Below are 17,123 nucleotides of genomic sequence, written 5' to 3'. Positions count from 1 at the left end.
TTCCTATATGGAGTGTTACTGGCAAAGATCTCCAAAGCAGACAGTGCCCTTTAGTAATTTGTCTCATATAGCAAATAATGCCAAACACAAGTATATCAAAGGATTTGGTTGATCAGATTTGATGACTAGGTGAATAAAATTGGAGTAGAAGAGAGCTGTATCAAACTAAAAGTTGAGCTATAAAAAGAGGATACAAAAGTTCAGCTTCAACAGTAAATCTTTGAAGGCTAAAAATCTGAAAATTGCTGTAATACACAAAAGAATGGCAGCATGTAGTGTGTCAGAAAGTATTTGAAATCTTAAATGCAAATCATCTTTATGGTTGTTTCTGTCATCTGGTGACCCCTTCCATTATTTTCTGTAAACCTTGCTGCTGGGTGAGTCAATATCTTCACTGGTATGAAAATTGGGTTGGTCATAAAAGGGCAAAGTTAGAATATACATTACACTTAGTCAAATAAAACATTAGCGTAGCAGTCCGTCCAGATGTTGCGGAACAACAGCTCCCATCAGCCCTAGCAATCGTGGCCAATGGCCAGTGGTGGTTGGGTTTCAGTTTAGCAACCTCTGGTGGACCAAAGATTCCCCACACTTGCATCAATGAATGGGAGATGGTGTGTGGCAACAATAAATATTTCAGGAGTTGTCTGTAACATTTTTATCATTTTGCACCTGCAGACCATGCCAAGAATAATAAAGAGTATCCTTTAATTATATATAGAAGCTCATTTGCCTCTTATGTTAACATTGGGGTAGTCTTTGTAGATTTCAAAGGATCAGTGTAGCTTGTCGAATGGGAATTCACAGTTAGTTGCAGCTTCTGTAACCCCAGATGTATATTATGGCCTATTTGCATGTCGTATTAAACTGAGGGTGGGGAAACTATTATAGGCCAAGAGCCAAATTTGCTCACTGGCAACTCTCACCTTTATACTTACTCCATCTTTTTTCTTAGTGTTTCAAGGCAACTTGATAGCTAGCACCATTGTATCGGTTGAAAAGAGATTGGAGGGGCAGTTGCCCATCCAGCTCAAACCTTAAGCCACACTGGTGAAAGATTGAGTTCTGGTGATCAACTAAAAATGTTTTATCACTAGTTCTTCTAATTTTAAAGATGCACTCCATGCAGTTCTCATAAAGCATGGCACATTTGTGAGTTTCAGTTAATTACTTACTTTGTTTAAGGCATTCCTTAGAAGTTTTATTGACTATTTCTCTGTAGTTGTCACCACTCCATTAGACTTTATGACTCTCTTTGGTGTAATAAAACTAATTAGCTATATAAAACAAGCAAGTGGATCCTGTTCTGTAAAGTCTTCTCATAAATAACCATCCTTTTAAAGCCTCTTAAGGCGTCTCTGCTCTGTGTGTTTTTCTTCAGATAAATGTGAAGAATTGACAAATACATTTTGTCATCCTTATCTCCTAAGAATTCCTCTATCCAAAGCCTATGAAACTCTGCACTTGAATGTTTGTGGGAGCTGTTAAATGAACCGATGGTGTTGAATGTTTGTGGCTGACTTAGAAGTTCCCCATTTTGAGACCATATTGAATGCTGCCTTACTCAACTGCAGTTCATGACCAGAGTGGCCCATATGCTAACAAAGCCTGTTGCAGTGTTTGGGGGACTTCGGAAGTCCACAGTTGTGCAGGAGGAGTAATCCCAAGGCAGCTTTGGTCCAGTTTTTGAAAGGGCTCTTCTAGCAAGGAAAGATGCAACATCATGGACATATCCCATTTGGACCACTATCTAACACGCATCTCCTTTATCTTCAGCTTGTGCAGAAGATGCTGAGTTAATTTGGGGGCCTAGTAGTGAACAAGTGTCAGATATGTTTCACCAGTTGTCTGATTTGGCTGCCTTGTTCAAAGACTAAAACTGGGTTAGGCATTATACTGTTAAGATTATTCTTAAGCAGTGGTTCTGATTTACTGTAACTGTTGAGGTTGTCTCCTTGGACGGAATATCTTACTGCTGTTCTGTTCTGTTCTGTTTTTTCTTAACCTGTTTTGCATATGGTTAGGAATGGGTTTTTCTTTTCTAATATGGTTCAAATTAGCTTAATTTCAATCAGATGCATCATTTTTGGGTATGTAGTTTACTCAGAGTATCTATTGCCAGACAAGTATGGAAAGCTCCTCTGGCGTTTACTGTAGTTTCAGGGTATTTATTCCTTCTGTCCTGAGTGCAGAACAGCATCCTGCAAGTGGGTTTAAAAATGGGTTTAAAAAAATAACAACAAATGAATATTGGAAGACCATTTCATAAAAAATTCTCACTACTTTGGGGCAGTTAGGGAACATCTCCCGTTGATCCTTTTGTGGTATTCGAAAAGGAACGTGTAGACTGAAACGTCAGATCTCTGAAAACCAAATGCTAAAATACAGCAGCTTTCCAAACTGAAGAGTGCTTGGAGCAAATTGTAATACATTGTATAGTGGTTAGTGTCGGACTAGGACCTGAGAAACCATGACTCAACCTTGAAGCTCATTTCTCAGCCTGACCTACCTCAAAGGGTTCTTGTGGAGATAAGATGAGATGGGGAGAACCATGTACAGTGGTACCTCAGGTTACATACGCTTCAGGTTACAGACTCCACTAACCCAGAAATAGTGCTTCAGGTTAAGAACTTTGCTTCAGGAGGAGAACAGAAATTATGCTCCGGCGGCCAAGCAGCAGCAGGAGGCCCCATTAGCTAAAGTGGTGCTTCAGGTTAAGAACAGTTTCAGGTTAAGTACGGACCTCCGGAACAAATTAAGTACTCAACCCGAGGTACCACTGTATATTATCTTGAGCTCCTTGGAGAAAAAGTGGAATAGGAATGTGAGAAATAAATAGTGTGGCCTGCGTTGTTTGCAACTTGCATCACACCATTTACTATTCACCCATTTGCATTCTAGTACTTTTCACCTTTCTGTGATACACTCAAACCAGCTCCCAGGAATCTTCTGCAACCTTGTCCCTAGCATCATCTGTCTATTTCCCAATTACACAGGTGTTTCAGTTGGCTTACAGTTTTCCATCTCATTATGTTTAGTTGTATGTGGGCTTGATTAAATTTATGTTGGGGTGGGTGGGAGGAGAGTCACACTTTGGCAGTGAGAAAATAAAGCTCCATAAATCCAGGGCATACTGGACATATGTCTTTTTATTGTGTCTCTTTTATACATTACAGTATGCGGAGTATGCTACATGGGTAATGGGTCTTTGTAAAATCAAAAGAAACACAAATTTGAAGAGCTTAAAACTGAACTCAGTAAGAGAGTCAGCTGTTTCCAGAAATTATTTACATTCTCTGATCATGAATATGTCCCCATTACCTTCCAAGAGAGCATTTCAATCCCTTTTAAAATTGCTTTGAATCACTCTTTGGCAATAAGAAGCATTTCACAAAATCTGTTTTGCAGATGTGGAATCTACCGCTTTTAAAAAGCCAGTTACACGTAAAATGGGTTTGCATTGTGGATTACGTGTCAGCCCTTCCAGCTGAAGAGTAATTTTGTAGATCTTCAGACTTTTCAATGTGAGTTTTTGTTTTCAGTCCGTGACACAGGCGCAAAATTGAATTTAAATGCCCTCTGTTTTGATGACTGCCTTCAATCGAATGTGTGATTAATTTTGGCATATTTTTCTGATGTTTACTTTTCAGCAATGCGGGCATCACCCCCATGCCTCATTTTCTTTTGAGCAGTGCATGAGCTTTATTAATTCCTTTACTAATCCTCTTTACAAAACAACAGACTCCAGTGGTTTGGCCTTCGTCCGTTCAGTAACAAATTTATTATGCTTTATTTATTTCTAGTTTCGCTGCATTCTGCTTGTTTATTTATTTGATATGTTTATATACCACTTTTCCACCATGGAACTGAAGGAGAAGACCCAGGCTGGTTTAGCCTCAGGAAGGTAGTTGCATCCTCTCAAAGTTTAAGGAGACAAGCATCAGTTGCACACTAAGAGAAATGAGCGTGGGCAGGGCAGTGTGTTAAATGTATGAGAAAGCAAAGGTGGGTGTGGGGGTGCTGCACCCTCAGACCCTATTTTTTACCTTCCTCAGTCCCATCCTTATAACTGTTGGTCACCATGGGGATATGGACTGGAAGTGTAGACCATGAGCATTGGCCCCATGCCCACAGCATCTGCAAGGCAGCTGATTACAGAAGGGAACTGCAAATTGACCAGCAGAACTTGCTGGTCAGTACCTCCTTGGGCTGAGGAATCAGGTGGCCTTGGGAAGGCAGTGATGCTCTTCTTCTGGCTGATAAGTGTATGGCTGAAGTAAGCCTTTGAGCGGTTTCTTCTCTTCCCTTAAGCTGGTTCCTCTTTCATTTATCTTATGCCTGCTGTGCTGGCTTGGTTTGTATCTTCTTCATGCTTTTTGAAGTGCCCCCCCATACCCATAACTTCCTCTGGACCCTGAGTGAGAGGCAAGAAAGGGAAAATCTCCCCGGTTAAGAGACTGGGAGATGAAAGGAAAGTTCTCAGGTGAGAGCTGGAAGAGCCTGCCTCCTTCTGTGTGGGACAAGGGTTACCTTTGAGAGAGGGCTCTGCATTTTCTTTTCCCTTTCTCTTTCTCTATTTTGTTTTTATTTAGATTAGCTACTTTTATTTTATTGTGTTGTGAAAGATCTTTGATAAAATCTTAGGAGAAGAAAGAAAGAAAGAAAGAAAGAAAGAAAGAAAGAAAGAAACTTCCTCCATAGACCAATAGGTATGGATGTACAGTGGTGCCCCGCAAGACGAATGCCTCGCAAGATGGAAAACTCGCTAGACGAAAGAGTTTTCCGTTTTGGAAGTGCTTCGCAAAACGAATTTCCTATGGGCTTGCTTCGCAAGACGAAAATGTCTTGCGAGTTCCTGCGGTTTTTCCCGCCTCCCCCCCTTTTTCTAAGCCGCTTATCCGCTAAACCGCTAAAAGCCACTAAGCCGCTAATAGCGCTAAGCCGCTAAGCCGTCAATGGGCTTGCTTTGCAAGACGAAAAAACCGCTAGACGAAGAGACTAGCGGAACGGATTCTTTTCGTCTTGTGAGGCACCACTGTAACTCCCAGTGATACTCCTGTAGCTTCCTGGAGTAATAGGCATTGCCTGTTGGTATGTCAAAACAATAGCTTTTGTCATTGACTGGAAGATCCATCATTAATGGCTTCATTTTTCAGGATGCCCATATATGAAATGCATAGTAGTTGCGCCTCATGTACAGATTATGAAGGGCTGAAATGCATATACTGTATGGGTTGCCAGAGGCTTTTCTGTTTGGCCAGCCCAAATAATTCTTGGCATCTAACTATATACAGTTTGTGTGCCTCATAACTTGTATGAATTTGCTAGTGTGTGGTCCAGCTGTTGGGTATGCCCAATTTTGTTTTGCAAAACCTACTAGAAATCCGACTCTTGGTCTTTGCTCAGACAGCCTTATCTTCTTGGTAGATGGCTGCCTTGATACAGTAGTAGCATTTGACTTGGCAAAATACCTGATAAACTGTATTCTTGGATCCCAAGTCTTGGTTGTGTAGTCTAAACAAATGACCTTTGTCCAACGTGCTCTTTGATTCATTTCTTTATAATTAATTATCTCCTCTCCCTGCCAAATATTGAAATGTTTTTATTCATTGGATGCCAGAAGACGTTTGAGTTAAAGTCTGGAAGAAATTCAGCATTCTGAAAGGATGGAAGTCTGTTGTGTATAGGAATATTTAGCCAGTCCACCTGTATTTATGTCCTTCTCCATTCCCATTCCTGCTCTTTCAGCTGTTTTATGTAAGAAACAGTAAAATCTGGCGGTGGGGGTATGTCTATATATCTCTTCATAAAGCTTATATCTTGCCATTTGCCTAAGGTCCCAGAGTGGATTACAGCACTGAAAATATAAAACAGTGCACATAAAATAATAGAATATCAGCAATACAGTTATATCTGAGTGGTGTGTACACCTTTACTAACCTAGAGTTCTCAGGATATTTGGGGCCATAACTCCTATAATTCCCAACCATTATGTTAAAGTTCTTTATGAACTCGTTGTCAAATATATAAACCCAGTATTGCTCCACAACTCTCCTGTTCAGTTCTCTCCATTCCCCACTGAAAGCAGTCTTTGTCCACATCCCTCCATCCATCCCCCACCCCAGTAACATTTTGCTGGATTCCTGGGCATGTTGAAAAGATAAGCAGCTAGCAGGCCCACACATGTTGCCAAAATGGCAACTTGCCTGGCCATTAGGCCAGCGCAGATACTTTTCAGTGATTTTTTAAAATCTAAATTGGCATTGGATGACTAGTTTGCGACAGTGGCGTAGCATGGGTTGTCAGCACCCGGGGCAAGGCGAGTAATTTGCGCCCCCTAACCCGTGGATTTGCGCCCCCTAACCCTAACCCCAGATGTTGCGCCCGGTGCGGCCGGCCCCCCCTGCACCCCCCACACTACGCCACTGGTTTGCGAGAAGGACAAATGAGCAGTAAGTGGTTTGAACTGCTGCAGATGTGATGAAAAGCATCTCCTAAGGGTCACAGGCAAGATGCTACCCATGGGTAGCTATGCTTCACAATCCTCTAAGCTTTGCGCAGCTCCATCCTACTTATTTGTTTATTCATCTAATATTTCTGAGCCCTACCTTTTATGAAAAGCTTCATTGCAAGACAGCTCACAAAAACAAATTAATAAATAATATCTGATGCCGTACATTCCTTGGGTATAACAATATTTATGCATGAAGATGTTGATCTGTATGAGAGCCAGTGTGGTGTAGTGGTTAAGAGCGGTAGCCTCAGAATCTGGTGAACCAGGTTCGCGTCTCCGCTCCTCCACATGCAGCTGCTGGGTGACCTTGGGCCAGTCACACTTCTCTGAAGTCTCTCAGCCCCACTCACCTCACAGAGTGTTTGTTGTGGGGGAGGAAGGGAAAGGAGAATGTTAGCCGCTTTGAGACTCCTTTGGGTAGTGATAAAGCAGGATATCAAATCCAAACTACTACTACTACTACTACTACTACTACTACTACTCTTCTTCTTCTTCTTCTTCTTCTTCTTCTTCTTCTTCTTCTTCTTCTTCTCGTTATGTACCCCCTTCATGTGAAACTAATGCATTACTAGGTCCTTGGGCAGTCTCTGTTTTCTGGTATGCAGCTCTGAGTATATCACTAAGTATATTTTCCCTGTTGGGGGGGGGGATAGCTTTTGGATATACCTTTCAGTATATACTCGATTCCCTTTTCTTTCAGCAGCCTATCCAGATATAAAAGGTTGATGGATGGGTTTTGAGTTTGCAGCTGCTCTATAATAAGCACACCTGATTCATGGTGAGGTGGTTTGAACTGAAGCCTTGGCATTCTGTTGCAAATTCTTAAAACAGTCACAGGGTGCTTCCAGATGTGCTGCTTACGCAGAGAAAATGCAGTTGTAACAACACACTTCCTGATGTAATTATGCCATCATTTTTCTAATCACAAAACGCCTGGGAAGTTGCACTGGAAAGTGTGAGATAATAACCACTAGCTGGCATTGTTGAATGACCCTCATGTGAACATATCAGCTGAGTTGTATAACCTCCACACAAGTTTTGTGTGAGCGGACCAACATGAATGCTCAACGAACAGCTGGTCTGGACACTCCCACAATCCATACTACTCATATAGCTTACTTCGGCAGCCAATGAAGGACAGGTTGTTACAGGGCTTTTGGGTACATCTAAGGCCATCTTAAGGGACGCGGGTGGCACTGTGGGTTAAACCACAGAGCCTAGGGCTTGCTGATCAGAAGGTTGGCGGTTCGAATCCCCGCAACGGGGTGAGCTCCCGTTGCTCGGTCCCTGCTCCTTCCAACCTAGCAGTTCAAAAGCACGTCAAAGTGCAAGTAGATAAATAGGTACTGCTCCGGCGGGAAGGTAAACAGTGTTTCTGTGCGCTGCTCTGGTTCGCCAGAAGCGGCTTAGTCATGCTGGCCACATAACCCGGAAGCTGTACGCCGGCTCCCTCAGCCAATAAAGCAAGATGAGCGCCCCAACCCCAGAGTTGACCACGACTGGACCTGATGGTCAGGGGTCCCTTTACCTTTAAGGCCATCTTGCCCATCTGTGGAACTTCAGGTCCTCTGTTGGAGCAATCCATGGTGGGTGTGGTGACCCTTGAGAACTATTGTACTACTCCCACCTTGTAGCAGCAAATATTCCCTGGGCAATCGCCAGGGCTACCTTGCTTACAATGCCTTATTCTCTGTGGGTCATTCTTTAGATTGAAGTGCCAACAGTGACCCAGAGAGCCCTTAGGAGTGCCGCCGTCACTTGGATGCAGCTGTCTTAGGCAGCTGCTGCCATCTGGAACTAGTAGCTAGCTAGATACCAAAAACACTAATCCACTGCCCCTCCTGATCTGCTGCTTGCGACAAGGGAATTACCTGGGCAGCCTTAACCAGTTTGCCTTTATTTTTGTACTTGGTGGAATATGGTCTACCTTCTGTAGCACAGCAAAGCAGACCATCTAACCAGACCTGCTAGATCAGCACTGTTCAATTACAGTAATGTTCTGTGTCTGCAGCAGGCCATTACAGCCTAATGAGGAATAATTGGTCAACTTTGCACTTAATCTCACAGGCATAGATTGATCACTGCAACATCAAACTAAGTAATTATTCAAGTTAATGTAAACAGAGAAGAGGTGGGGGAGGGAGGCATTGTAGCTATTTTCACACACACTGAACACATGGAGAGGTGAGCAGGATTGCACCCACTGCCCCTGCTCTCAACTGCCACATGTTCAACTGGTGCTGTGAATAGATACGTTCTCTGCACTATTGTAAATAAATTTCTTAGTAACTTCCTTTCTTTGCAATTTTATTCTCCTCTTCTCTTAACATTACAGGCTGGGAGATGCATTGTTTTATTATGCACTCCTAGGTTTTCAGTATTAAGCATGCATTTAAAAGAATTACCGGTACATAAAATGACATTGCGGTTGTGGTTTGTTTGCATCATAAAGAAATTGGGCTTTTCAAAACAACTAGGATTAATTTCACCTTTTAAACTGTTTGGCAAACCATTATTTTCTGTTGATCTCTTCCTTAGGACTGTGAGGACATGGGATGTTACCAATGACAAAAAGCACAAAGGTGTGTTTAAACCACGGTCAGCCCAAGGTAAACGGGTGATTCCCACAAGCTGCACCTACAGCAGAGATGGCAAACTCATTGCAGCTGGTTGCCAAGATGGGTCCATACAGATCTGGGATAGGAATATGAATGTAAGTGGCCATCTTTTTTCATACACCAACTGTGAAAATGGGAAGTGCTGAATGTGTAACCTGGTGAAATCCCTTAAGGCTTTTTTTTTTTGACTTAAAGTTATGCAGTCCCTTCCAACTATACCACCTTCATATATGCTGGCAAACAAATGTTATTGATTCAGGTGGCTATTCTTTTCAAGCAATATTCAATAAAATGAAGGTTTTTTTGGCGTTTTCCATCTTAACAATGGCCATTTCAAACATCCATTGCTGGCAAACGTTGGGGCTATACACTCCCTCTCCCCTTCCCCATGCCCTCAAGATCTTCATGTGTTTCCAAACCAAGTTCTTCATTATGTCTGGAATGGGAAAATATTTTTTAAAACTTTGCTAACTAATCAGGATTAGTTTCAAATGTGAAATTGCAGAACTAGAATGCATCTGCAGACTTGACTCTATGAAATTCAGATTTAACAGACTTAACTTTTTGTTGCTGTTTTTTTGTCCCCACTGCTATCCGCACTAAAATTTGCTCACTAAAACTAGAAGCAGGCTGGAACCCCTGTATTTCCTTGTGAAGTTGTGTACAATGATGCTGAAAAGTCTCTGGTTGAAAATGCACTATGGATTAAATTACACAAGCAAAGATAGAGAGGGTGATTTTTTTCATTAAGGGGCATCTGCAGTAGCCTGACCATCAGATGATACTCTGGCCAAATGGCGCTGAAATTTCACGTCTTTTCTGCTTATACATAAACACCTGAAAAGGTGAGCATGCACACCTGTGTACGGTGTCATTCCTAAGGCACACAGAAGTTCATGCAGAGAAAGACATGAATAAGCAGACTATTAGGAATGCCACTGTTAACTCTACACCAGGAAACTTAATATTTGAATACTGTCTGCATTTACATCAACAGCCGCACAGGTGATGAAAGCCAGCCTCTGAAAAAATTATTATTCTGTTGGAACAAGTTTACACTTCCTTAAAGCTTCATGCCATTAAGAAGTTTTACTAGGTTTATACTCGAAATAATAACAGAAATAAAAAGCTGGCAATCAAAATTAGTCAGAATTTAGCTGGACTAACGTTATTGTAGGCTTGTGGCTGAATATTTATGATAATGTAACCCCTTTCACTTCCTGTACACCTCCCTTTTTGAAACAGTATGAAAGATTGAATAGGTTGATATTGCCGTACTAAATTATGTGACATCATTGTTCTCCCAGATCATTTACTTTAACAGCCAGTGTTGTGGAGAAGCTTTGCCCTACCTTCAAGGATTTACTGTGTACACTTTTTATTATTTAAAGAGGAAGGATTCTTGCTTAATTATCGGGATCAAAAGGTTTGTTATAATAAATGAAACACAGTTAACCTGCAGACAGTGCAAGTAGTTGGGAAGTAGAGCACTGCTACAAGTCAAAGGGAAGGGTAATAGCCATGCTAAAGAGTCAGGGATTGCCTCCTTGCTCATTTGAAATTTACGTACTGAGTTTTTTTTTTAAAATGCTTTGAGCTTCTTTTTTACAATCAATCAAAATGATTGATTGATTGATTGATTGATTGATTGAATTTATATACCGCCCTATACCCAGAAGTCTCAGGGCGGTTCACATAAAAAGATCACAGTATACAAAATAAAAATAAATGCAATAATGCAATAATACACCCCCCCCCCAAGAGCCACATTTTAAAAGGATATTGGATGTTGATCAGGTCAACCAAAGGCCTGGTTAAAAAGGAAGGTTTTTTGCCTGGCACCCGAAGCTGTATAATGAAGGTGCCAGGCGAGCTTTCCTAAATGTCTAAAGTGGCAAACAATAATAAAACACAATAAAATAAAATAACGAAGCAAACTATTTTTTTTAAGTCATGCTCTTCAGTAACGCGTAGCCTACAAGTTGTAAAAAGCAAGGGAATGGTCTCACTCAATGATCAAGCACTGAGGAGAAGGCAACCTTGCTGACTTGTAGCCCATTACTAGGGCTTGAGTCATGCACCAGAAATATTTATTCTGTCGTGAAGCTTCACTGTTACAGAAAAGAGAATGGCTGGGAGGAGGGGGCTTACTGAAGCAGTTCTCATAGAGTGCCTTCCCCTATTGCTCCATTTTCCATTGACCTCTGGCCCATCAGCCTGGAATAAATTCAAGACTTTCTTGAATTTTAATAAAGGAAGGATAATATGACATCAAGAGGAGATAACCAAGAAGCTAACCAGAGTTCTGTTATATGTGTGCTTCTCTTCAAAGAAGAATGCCTCTTTGCAAAACTTTCTCTGATAGTTCACATCCAGGTTTTCCATTGTGTCACAAAAACTTCATTAGTTTTACTTCTGGTTCACCAAGAGCACAGTTGTGCGCATGCATAGTTTATGAAAGCATTCTGTATAACGAAATAATAAACCGTATGTGAAAAGTTCGAACAGTCTCCACAGACTTCGCATTTTCGTTTTCATTGAGTCATCGACGTTTTTTGGAAACTTGATTCACCCATTTTTTACCCTTGTGTAAAATAATACCTGTTAAGTCATTATTTTTATTATTATTGCAATTCCCCCAATTTCTATGTTACAGTTAAAATTAGGTGACAACTCTCCCCTTCTGACCTCCTAGAGAATAGAGAGGCAAACCTGTGGTGTTTCTCTTTTCCCCTCCAAAAGGGTAAAGAGAACACTTCTTGTTACAGATCCCAAACATGAGAAGATTCCTTTCAGATGCAGAGGATCATCTAGTCTAACATCCTGTTTGAGAGCAATCTGCCGGATGCCTCTGGGAAACGCATAAGCAGAGCATTGAAGAGCAATAGCCCTTGCCCGCTGCTGGCATTTTGTGACATACTGCCTTGACATACAGTGGTACCTCAGGTTACATACACTTCAGGTTACAGACTCCGTTAACCCAGAAATAGTGCTTCAGGTTAAGAACTTTGCTTCAGGATGAGAACAGAAATCGTGTTCCGGCGGTGCGGCGGCAGCAGGAGGCCCCATTAGCTAAAGTGGTGTTTCAGGTTAAGAACAGTTTCAGGTTAAGTACGGACCTCCGGAACGAATTAAGTACTTAACCTGAGGTACCACTGTACTGCAGGCTCCACATAGCCAGCATGAGACGTGGCCAATGATATACCATGAATTTGTATAAACATCTCTTATTTCATCATGTGGGTGGCCATCACCAGATCTTGTAGGTGTGAATTCCACAAATTAATTGTGCATCATATGAATTATTTCCCTTTGTCCTGCCCTAAATAAACTGAGGAGGAAACACCTCTCTCCTATATATACATCTGATTTTTAAAAGAGTTGTAAATTTGTAGATGTGGCAGATGTGTCGTAACTGGACAGCACACAAACATGTACAGTGCTATGCATTTTTAATTATGCTTTCTCTGTATAGTTTATAGTTTTGGTGGGCTCCATAATATTATAATGGTTACAGAAATGAGTCTGCCACTTGTGTTCCGCTTCGTTTCATTTCTTTTTTTAATGATAAAATAACACAAAAAATAGGAATGTAAATACTTCAAATACTTTCATCAGATTGTTCTTGAGTTTTCCTTCAGGTTGAATTTTGCCTTGCATCACCCAGTTGGAAATACTATTATTTACAATGCAAATTATCCAGTAAATTAACAAGGTGTTTGACTGTTGGTCAGGTTTACTGCAGTCAAAACTACTAACAATGAGGAAAAACACCCTTTCTGCCTTTGTTTGCATGACAAACTGATGGTTTCATAGAGCCTTTGAAGAGTACCTAGCTACATCTGGAAATTTCTTGAGTAAATATAAGATGAAAGGCATCCAAATAGACAGTATATTTTCCTCGCAAGCTCAAGGTAAAGTTTCCATATCCACAATTATCCCACACTTCTTTTTCCAGAGGTATGTGTGCCAGACCTCTGCTACAGAACCTGAAAAATTGCATACAGCATGCCAGAAGCAAATATTAACATTTTTTCCCCTGCATACATCTGGTCCGGCTTCTACTTCCTAGCCTGAAAATAATGCCATATGATCATCCTATGCTCCTCCCTCTGGCTAAGATTAAAAAGGACACTGTTCTATTTCTAAATGCATTCTCTCTTATATAATAAACAGTTTACACTAAGGTGCTATCCAACTGTTTGTATTAGCTAATACAGTGACAAGAGGCAGTGCCGAAGCTTGAGCTCTGTCGCCTCGTAACAAAAATAACTCAGTCAGACCTCTTTAAGCACTATCCGAGAGCAGTGCAGGTTCCCCTTTGTTTTCAGCTACAAATAACCTCCCTTGGGAAAGGAAGCAATGTTTATACCTTTCTGTGTCCAGTTCATACATGGAGAGGGGAGGGAGAATGATATTTTGGCTTTTCAGCCCTTTTCTTGTTTTGGATTTGAGAATAAAATGGATCGAGAGAGAAAAAAGAAAAGTGAGACCTTAGATTCACATGGAGGGAACCTGCCATAACCCAATCACTGAAGATGATGGTTATTCAGTTATCTTTCCCAAACTGACAACATAACTCGTTGTACGCTTCATGTCCTTGGGTGATAGCTTTGGGCAGGTTTTGGGTGGTATCCAACTGCTGTATTTTTCGCTCCATAAGACACATTTTTTCCTCCTAAAAAGTAAGGGAAAATGTCTGTGCGTCTTATGGAGTGAATGCGTGGTCCCTGGAGCCGAATTGCCCAGGGGCAAAAAGCAGATCATGCTTCTTCTTTTTTTAGAAAGAGGGAAGGGGGTGTTGAAACAAAGCCGCTGAGCAGCTGATCAGCAAGCAATCAGGAGGGGAGATAAGGGACTCTAGCATTAAAGGAGGCTGCCATAGCATGAACTACAAAAACCATACATCCACTGTTTCGATCAGAATATTATTTTTCTTGTTTTCCTCCTCTAAAAACTAGGTGCGTCTTATGGTCGGGTGCGTCTTATGGAGCGAAAAATACGGTGTCTTGTTCCATCAGTGCAATGATCTTTGTTTATGCAGCAGAGCTTCCCCCTCCCCTCCTTCTGTTCTAGGGATTCCCCAAATCCATTGAAGGATTTTGAGTGGGAGTGCAGGGCATACACAGGGATTGGAAAGGAGAGTTTCCTGCACAAGTGAAAATCCTTGCACCTATGGAATGAGCTAGTTCCATTCCCAGCCCCCACACGTGTTGGCAGAGCATGGATATGCATGCCCCGCCCCATTCTGTCCTCTTCCTGGTCCAAAAAGACCCACACACCAGCAATCACACGTCAGTTGGACATGCCTAAAATGGCCATCGCCTGTATAGCACCGAGCCCAGTGAGCAGAGAGGTCTTGTGTTCTTAGGACTCTTGTTGAGAGAAAGAGGATGCAGACAGAAACCTGGCCTGCTAAGTCCTACATCTTTTTAAGGCATTGGTGGCTCAACCATGCAAGCAAATTGGGCAAGCGCTTGGGGTGCCAAAATTCCAGGGGTGCCTTCTTCAGCTTTACCTACATGTCTTAGAGAGATCAATGTGCATTTGTACACAGAGGCTGCTTGGCAGCTCATCCACTGAGCAATCTGCCTTGGATTCCAGAAGATAATACTGAGATACAGCTGCTCTATACTGGCCACAGTTGCAAAGGAAGGCAGTGAAGGTGATGAGCATTACCAGTGAAAATAAGACAAATAAGATTTGGGTCACCTCTTGATCTTGAATGGACTTTTGTTATACTACGCAGTGTGTAGTATTTGCTCAAGGCAGTGATGGCCAAACAGCCCTCTAGCTGTTTTTGGACTACAACTCCCATCATCCCTAGCTAACAGGACTAGTGGTGAGGGATGATGGGAACTGTAGTCCCAAAACAGCTGGAGGGCCAAGTTTGGTCATCACTGGTTTAAGGTAACAAAAAGCTGTGGGTTAGCCCTGCTTTAAGAGGCCCACCATAGTGTATAAGAACATAGGCTGATGTGTGAGAATACACAGAGCGTGACAGTGTTCAACACCAACCCAAACAGAGGCATGTTTGTAAAATAGCATATAAATAAAGTAGCTCAGACCTCTGCTACATAGAAACTCAAGAACTGGGAATAATGACTTTGGCGTTTGGACTGTTGATAACGGTTTTAGGTTCACACTTTTTGTTTTTTCACACAATAACGAGAAACATTCCCTGAGAGCTGAGGTGGAATGTACAGTATCGTTTCCAGATTTTGCTGCAAACGGTGGCCTATAAAAATTGATGTTTCAAAATAACAGCTCTTAACATATTCTGATGAAGTTGTTGGGCTTGTATTTTGTTTTAATGAGTTTTTAAAACATATTTTAGTTGTGTGCTTCAGATTATTTGAACTTTTATAATTTAGGTTAGCGGGTATTTAACCCAAAAGCAAGCAGATTAGAGAATTCAGCTTAGTGCTACAAGAGGAGAAAATGACATGGCTTGATATGTCTATTTCCTGAATATTGATTTACAGCAGGGAGTGAGGATCCTATGGCTCTCCATATGTTGTTGAACAGCAACTCCCATCATCCCTGACCAGAGGCCATGCTGGCTGGGGTTGATGGGAGTTGTAGTTCCAATCTGGAGGTTCCTCATCCCAGGTTCCCCATCCCAGTTTTGCAACATCAGTCAGTTCGTTTGCTAGTTCCCATTTTGTGGGGAAATGAAAGAGACCACAAGGTGTTTTATCCGCCATCTCAGTTTGTACGCGGCACTGTGGTCTAAACCACTGAGCCTCTTGGGCTTGCCAATCAGAAGGTTGGTGATTCAAATCCCCGCAACGGGGTGAGCTCCCATTGCGTGGTCCCAGCTCCTGCCAACCTAGCAGTTCGAAAGCACACCCCTTCCAAAAAGTGCAAGTAGATAAATAGGTACCACTCCAGTGGGAAGGTAAACGGCGTTTCCGTGCACTGCTCTGGTTTCGCCAGAAGCGGCTTAGTCATACTGGCCACATGACCTGGAAAAACTGTCTGCAGACAAATGCCAGCTCCCTCAGCCTGTAAAGCAAGATGAGCGCCGCAACCCCAGAGTTGTCTGTGACCTGACTTAACTGTCAGGGGTCCTTTACCTTTACCTTAAAAGGACTAGCACATCTAACACGTCCCTCTCAGTTTTGTGAGAAAGGTTCAGCTGAGAGGCAATGAGCTTCTTGGCTGAGTGGGACTTTGAGTCCACTCCTCTAACTAATACACTACACTGGCTGCCAGTATGATGAGTAAAGCTATGTATGATTTTATATATGATGTGATACTATATGATGACATCCGAGGTTTTTTATATTGTAAACTTTTTCCAAAATAATCTTTTGAAAATAGTAGTGTCTTAGAACTGATAGATGGGATGTGGGTGGCGCGGTGGGTTAAACCACAGAGCCTAGGACTTGCCGATCGGAAGGTCAGCGGTTCGAATCCCCACGACAGGGTGAGCTCCCGTTGCTCAGTCCCTGCTCCTGCCAACCTAGCAGTTCAAAAGCACGTCAAAGTGCAAGTAGATAAATAGGTACCGTTCCGGCGGGAAGGTAAACGGCATCTCCGTGCACTGCTCTGGTTTGCCAGAAGTGGCTTAGTCATGCTGGCCACATGACCTGGAAGCTGTACGCCTGCTCCCTCGGCCAATAAAGCAAGATGAGCACCGCAACCCCAGAGTCAGCCATGACTGGACCTAATGGTCAGGCGTCCCTTTACCTTAGAACTGATAGATAAGGATCTTGCTAGAGAAGTAATTGTTTTTGCTATAAAATGAATTATTTCTGAATGCTCATATTCTAGTTACTCATCAAACTACAGTAGCAGAAACAAAACTCTTCCTTGTGTAACTATTCCTTCATGTGCCCCCCTTTTGCTAAATATAACAAAGCATTTCTCCCCACGATGTTGCTACTACATGAAGCTTGCTTTTCAGCAGATGTTGATTCTAGGCAGAGAGGTGGAAGGGACAGAGTGTTTTCCAGCTGTCTTTTATTTAACATATGACTTGTAGT

The 17,123-nt window shown here is 42.0% G+C and overlaps 1 protein-coding gene across 1 annotated transcript in view; it reads left to right on the top strand.

Annotated features, from left to right (window-relative positions):
• WDR70 (WD repeat domain 70) overlaps positions 1-17,123 on the top strand; it is a 119,868-nt gene that overhangs the window by 61,676 nt on the left and 41,069 nt on the right. The window contains exon 10 of the mRNA XM_079994872.1: positions 9,053-9,227. Within this exon, the coding sequence (XP_079850998.1) occupies positions 9,053-9,227 (175 nt within the window). The remainder of the gene's footprint in view (positions 1-9,052; positions 9,228-17,123) is intronic.

Source organism: Podarcis cretensis (assembly GCF_951804945.1).
Source record: "Podarcis cretensis genome assembly, chromosome: 11".
Taxonomy (NCBI): domain Eukaryota; kingdom Metazoa; phylum Chordata; class Lepidosauria; order Squamata; family Lacertidae; genus Podarcis; species Podarcis cretensis.
The sequence above is the reverse complement of the archived record's forward strand: the minus strand, read 5'-3'. Positions and strand labels throughout refer to the sequence as shown.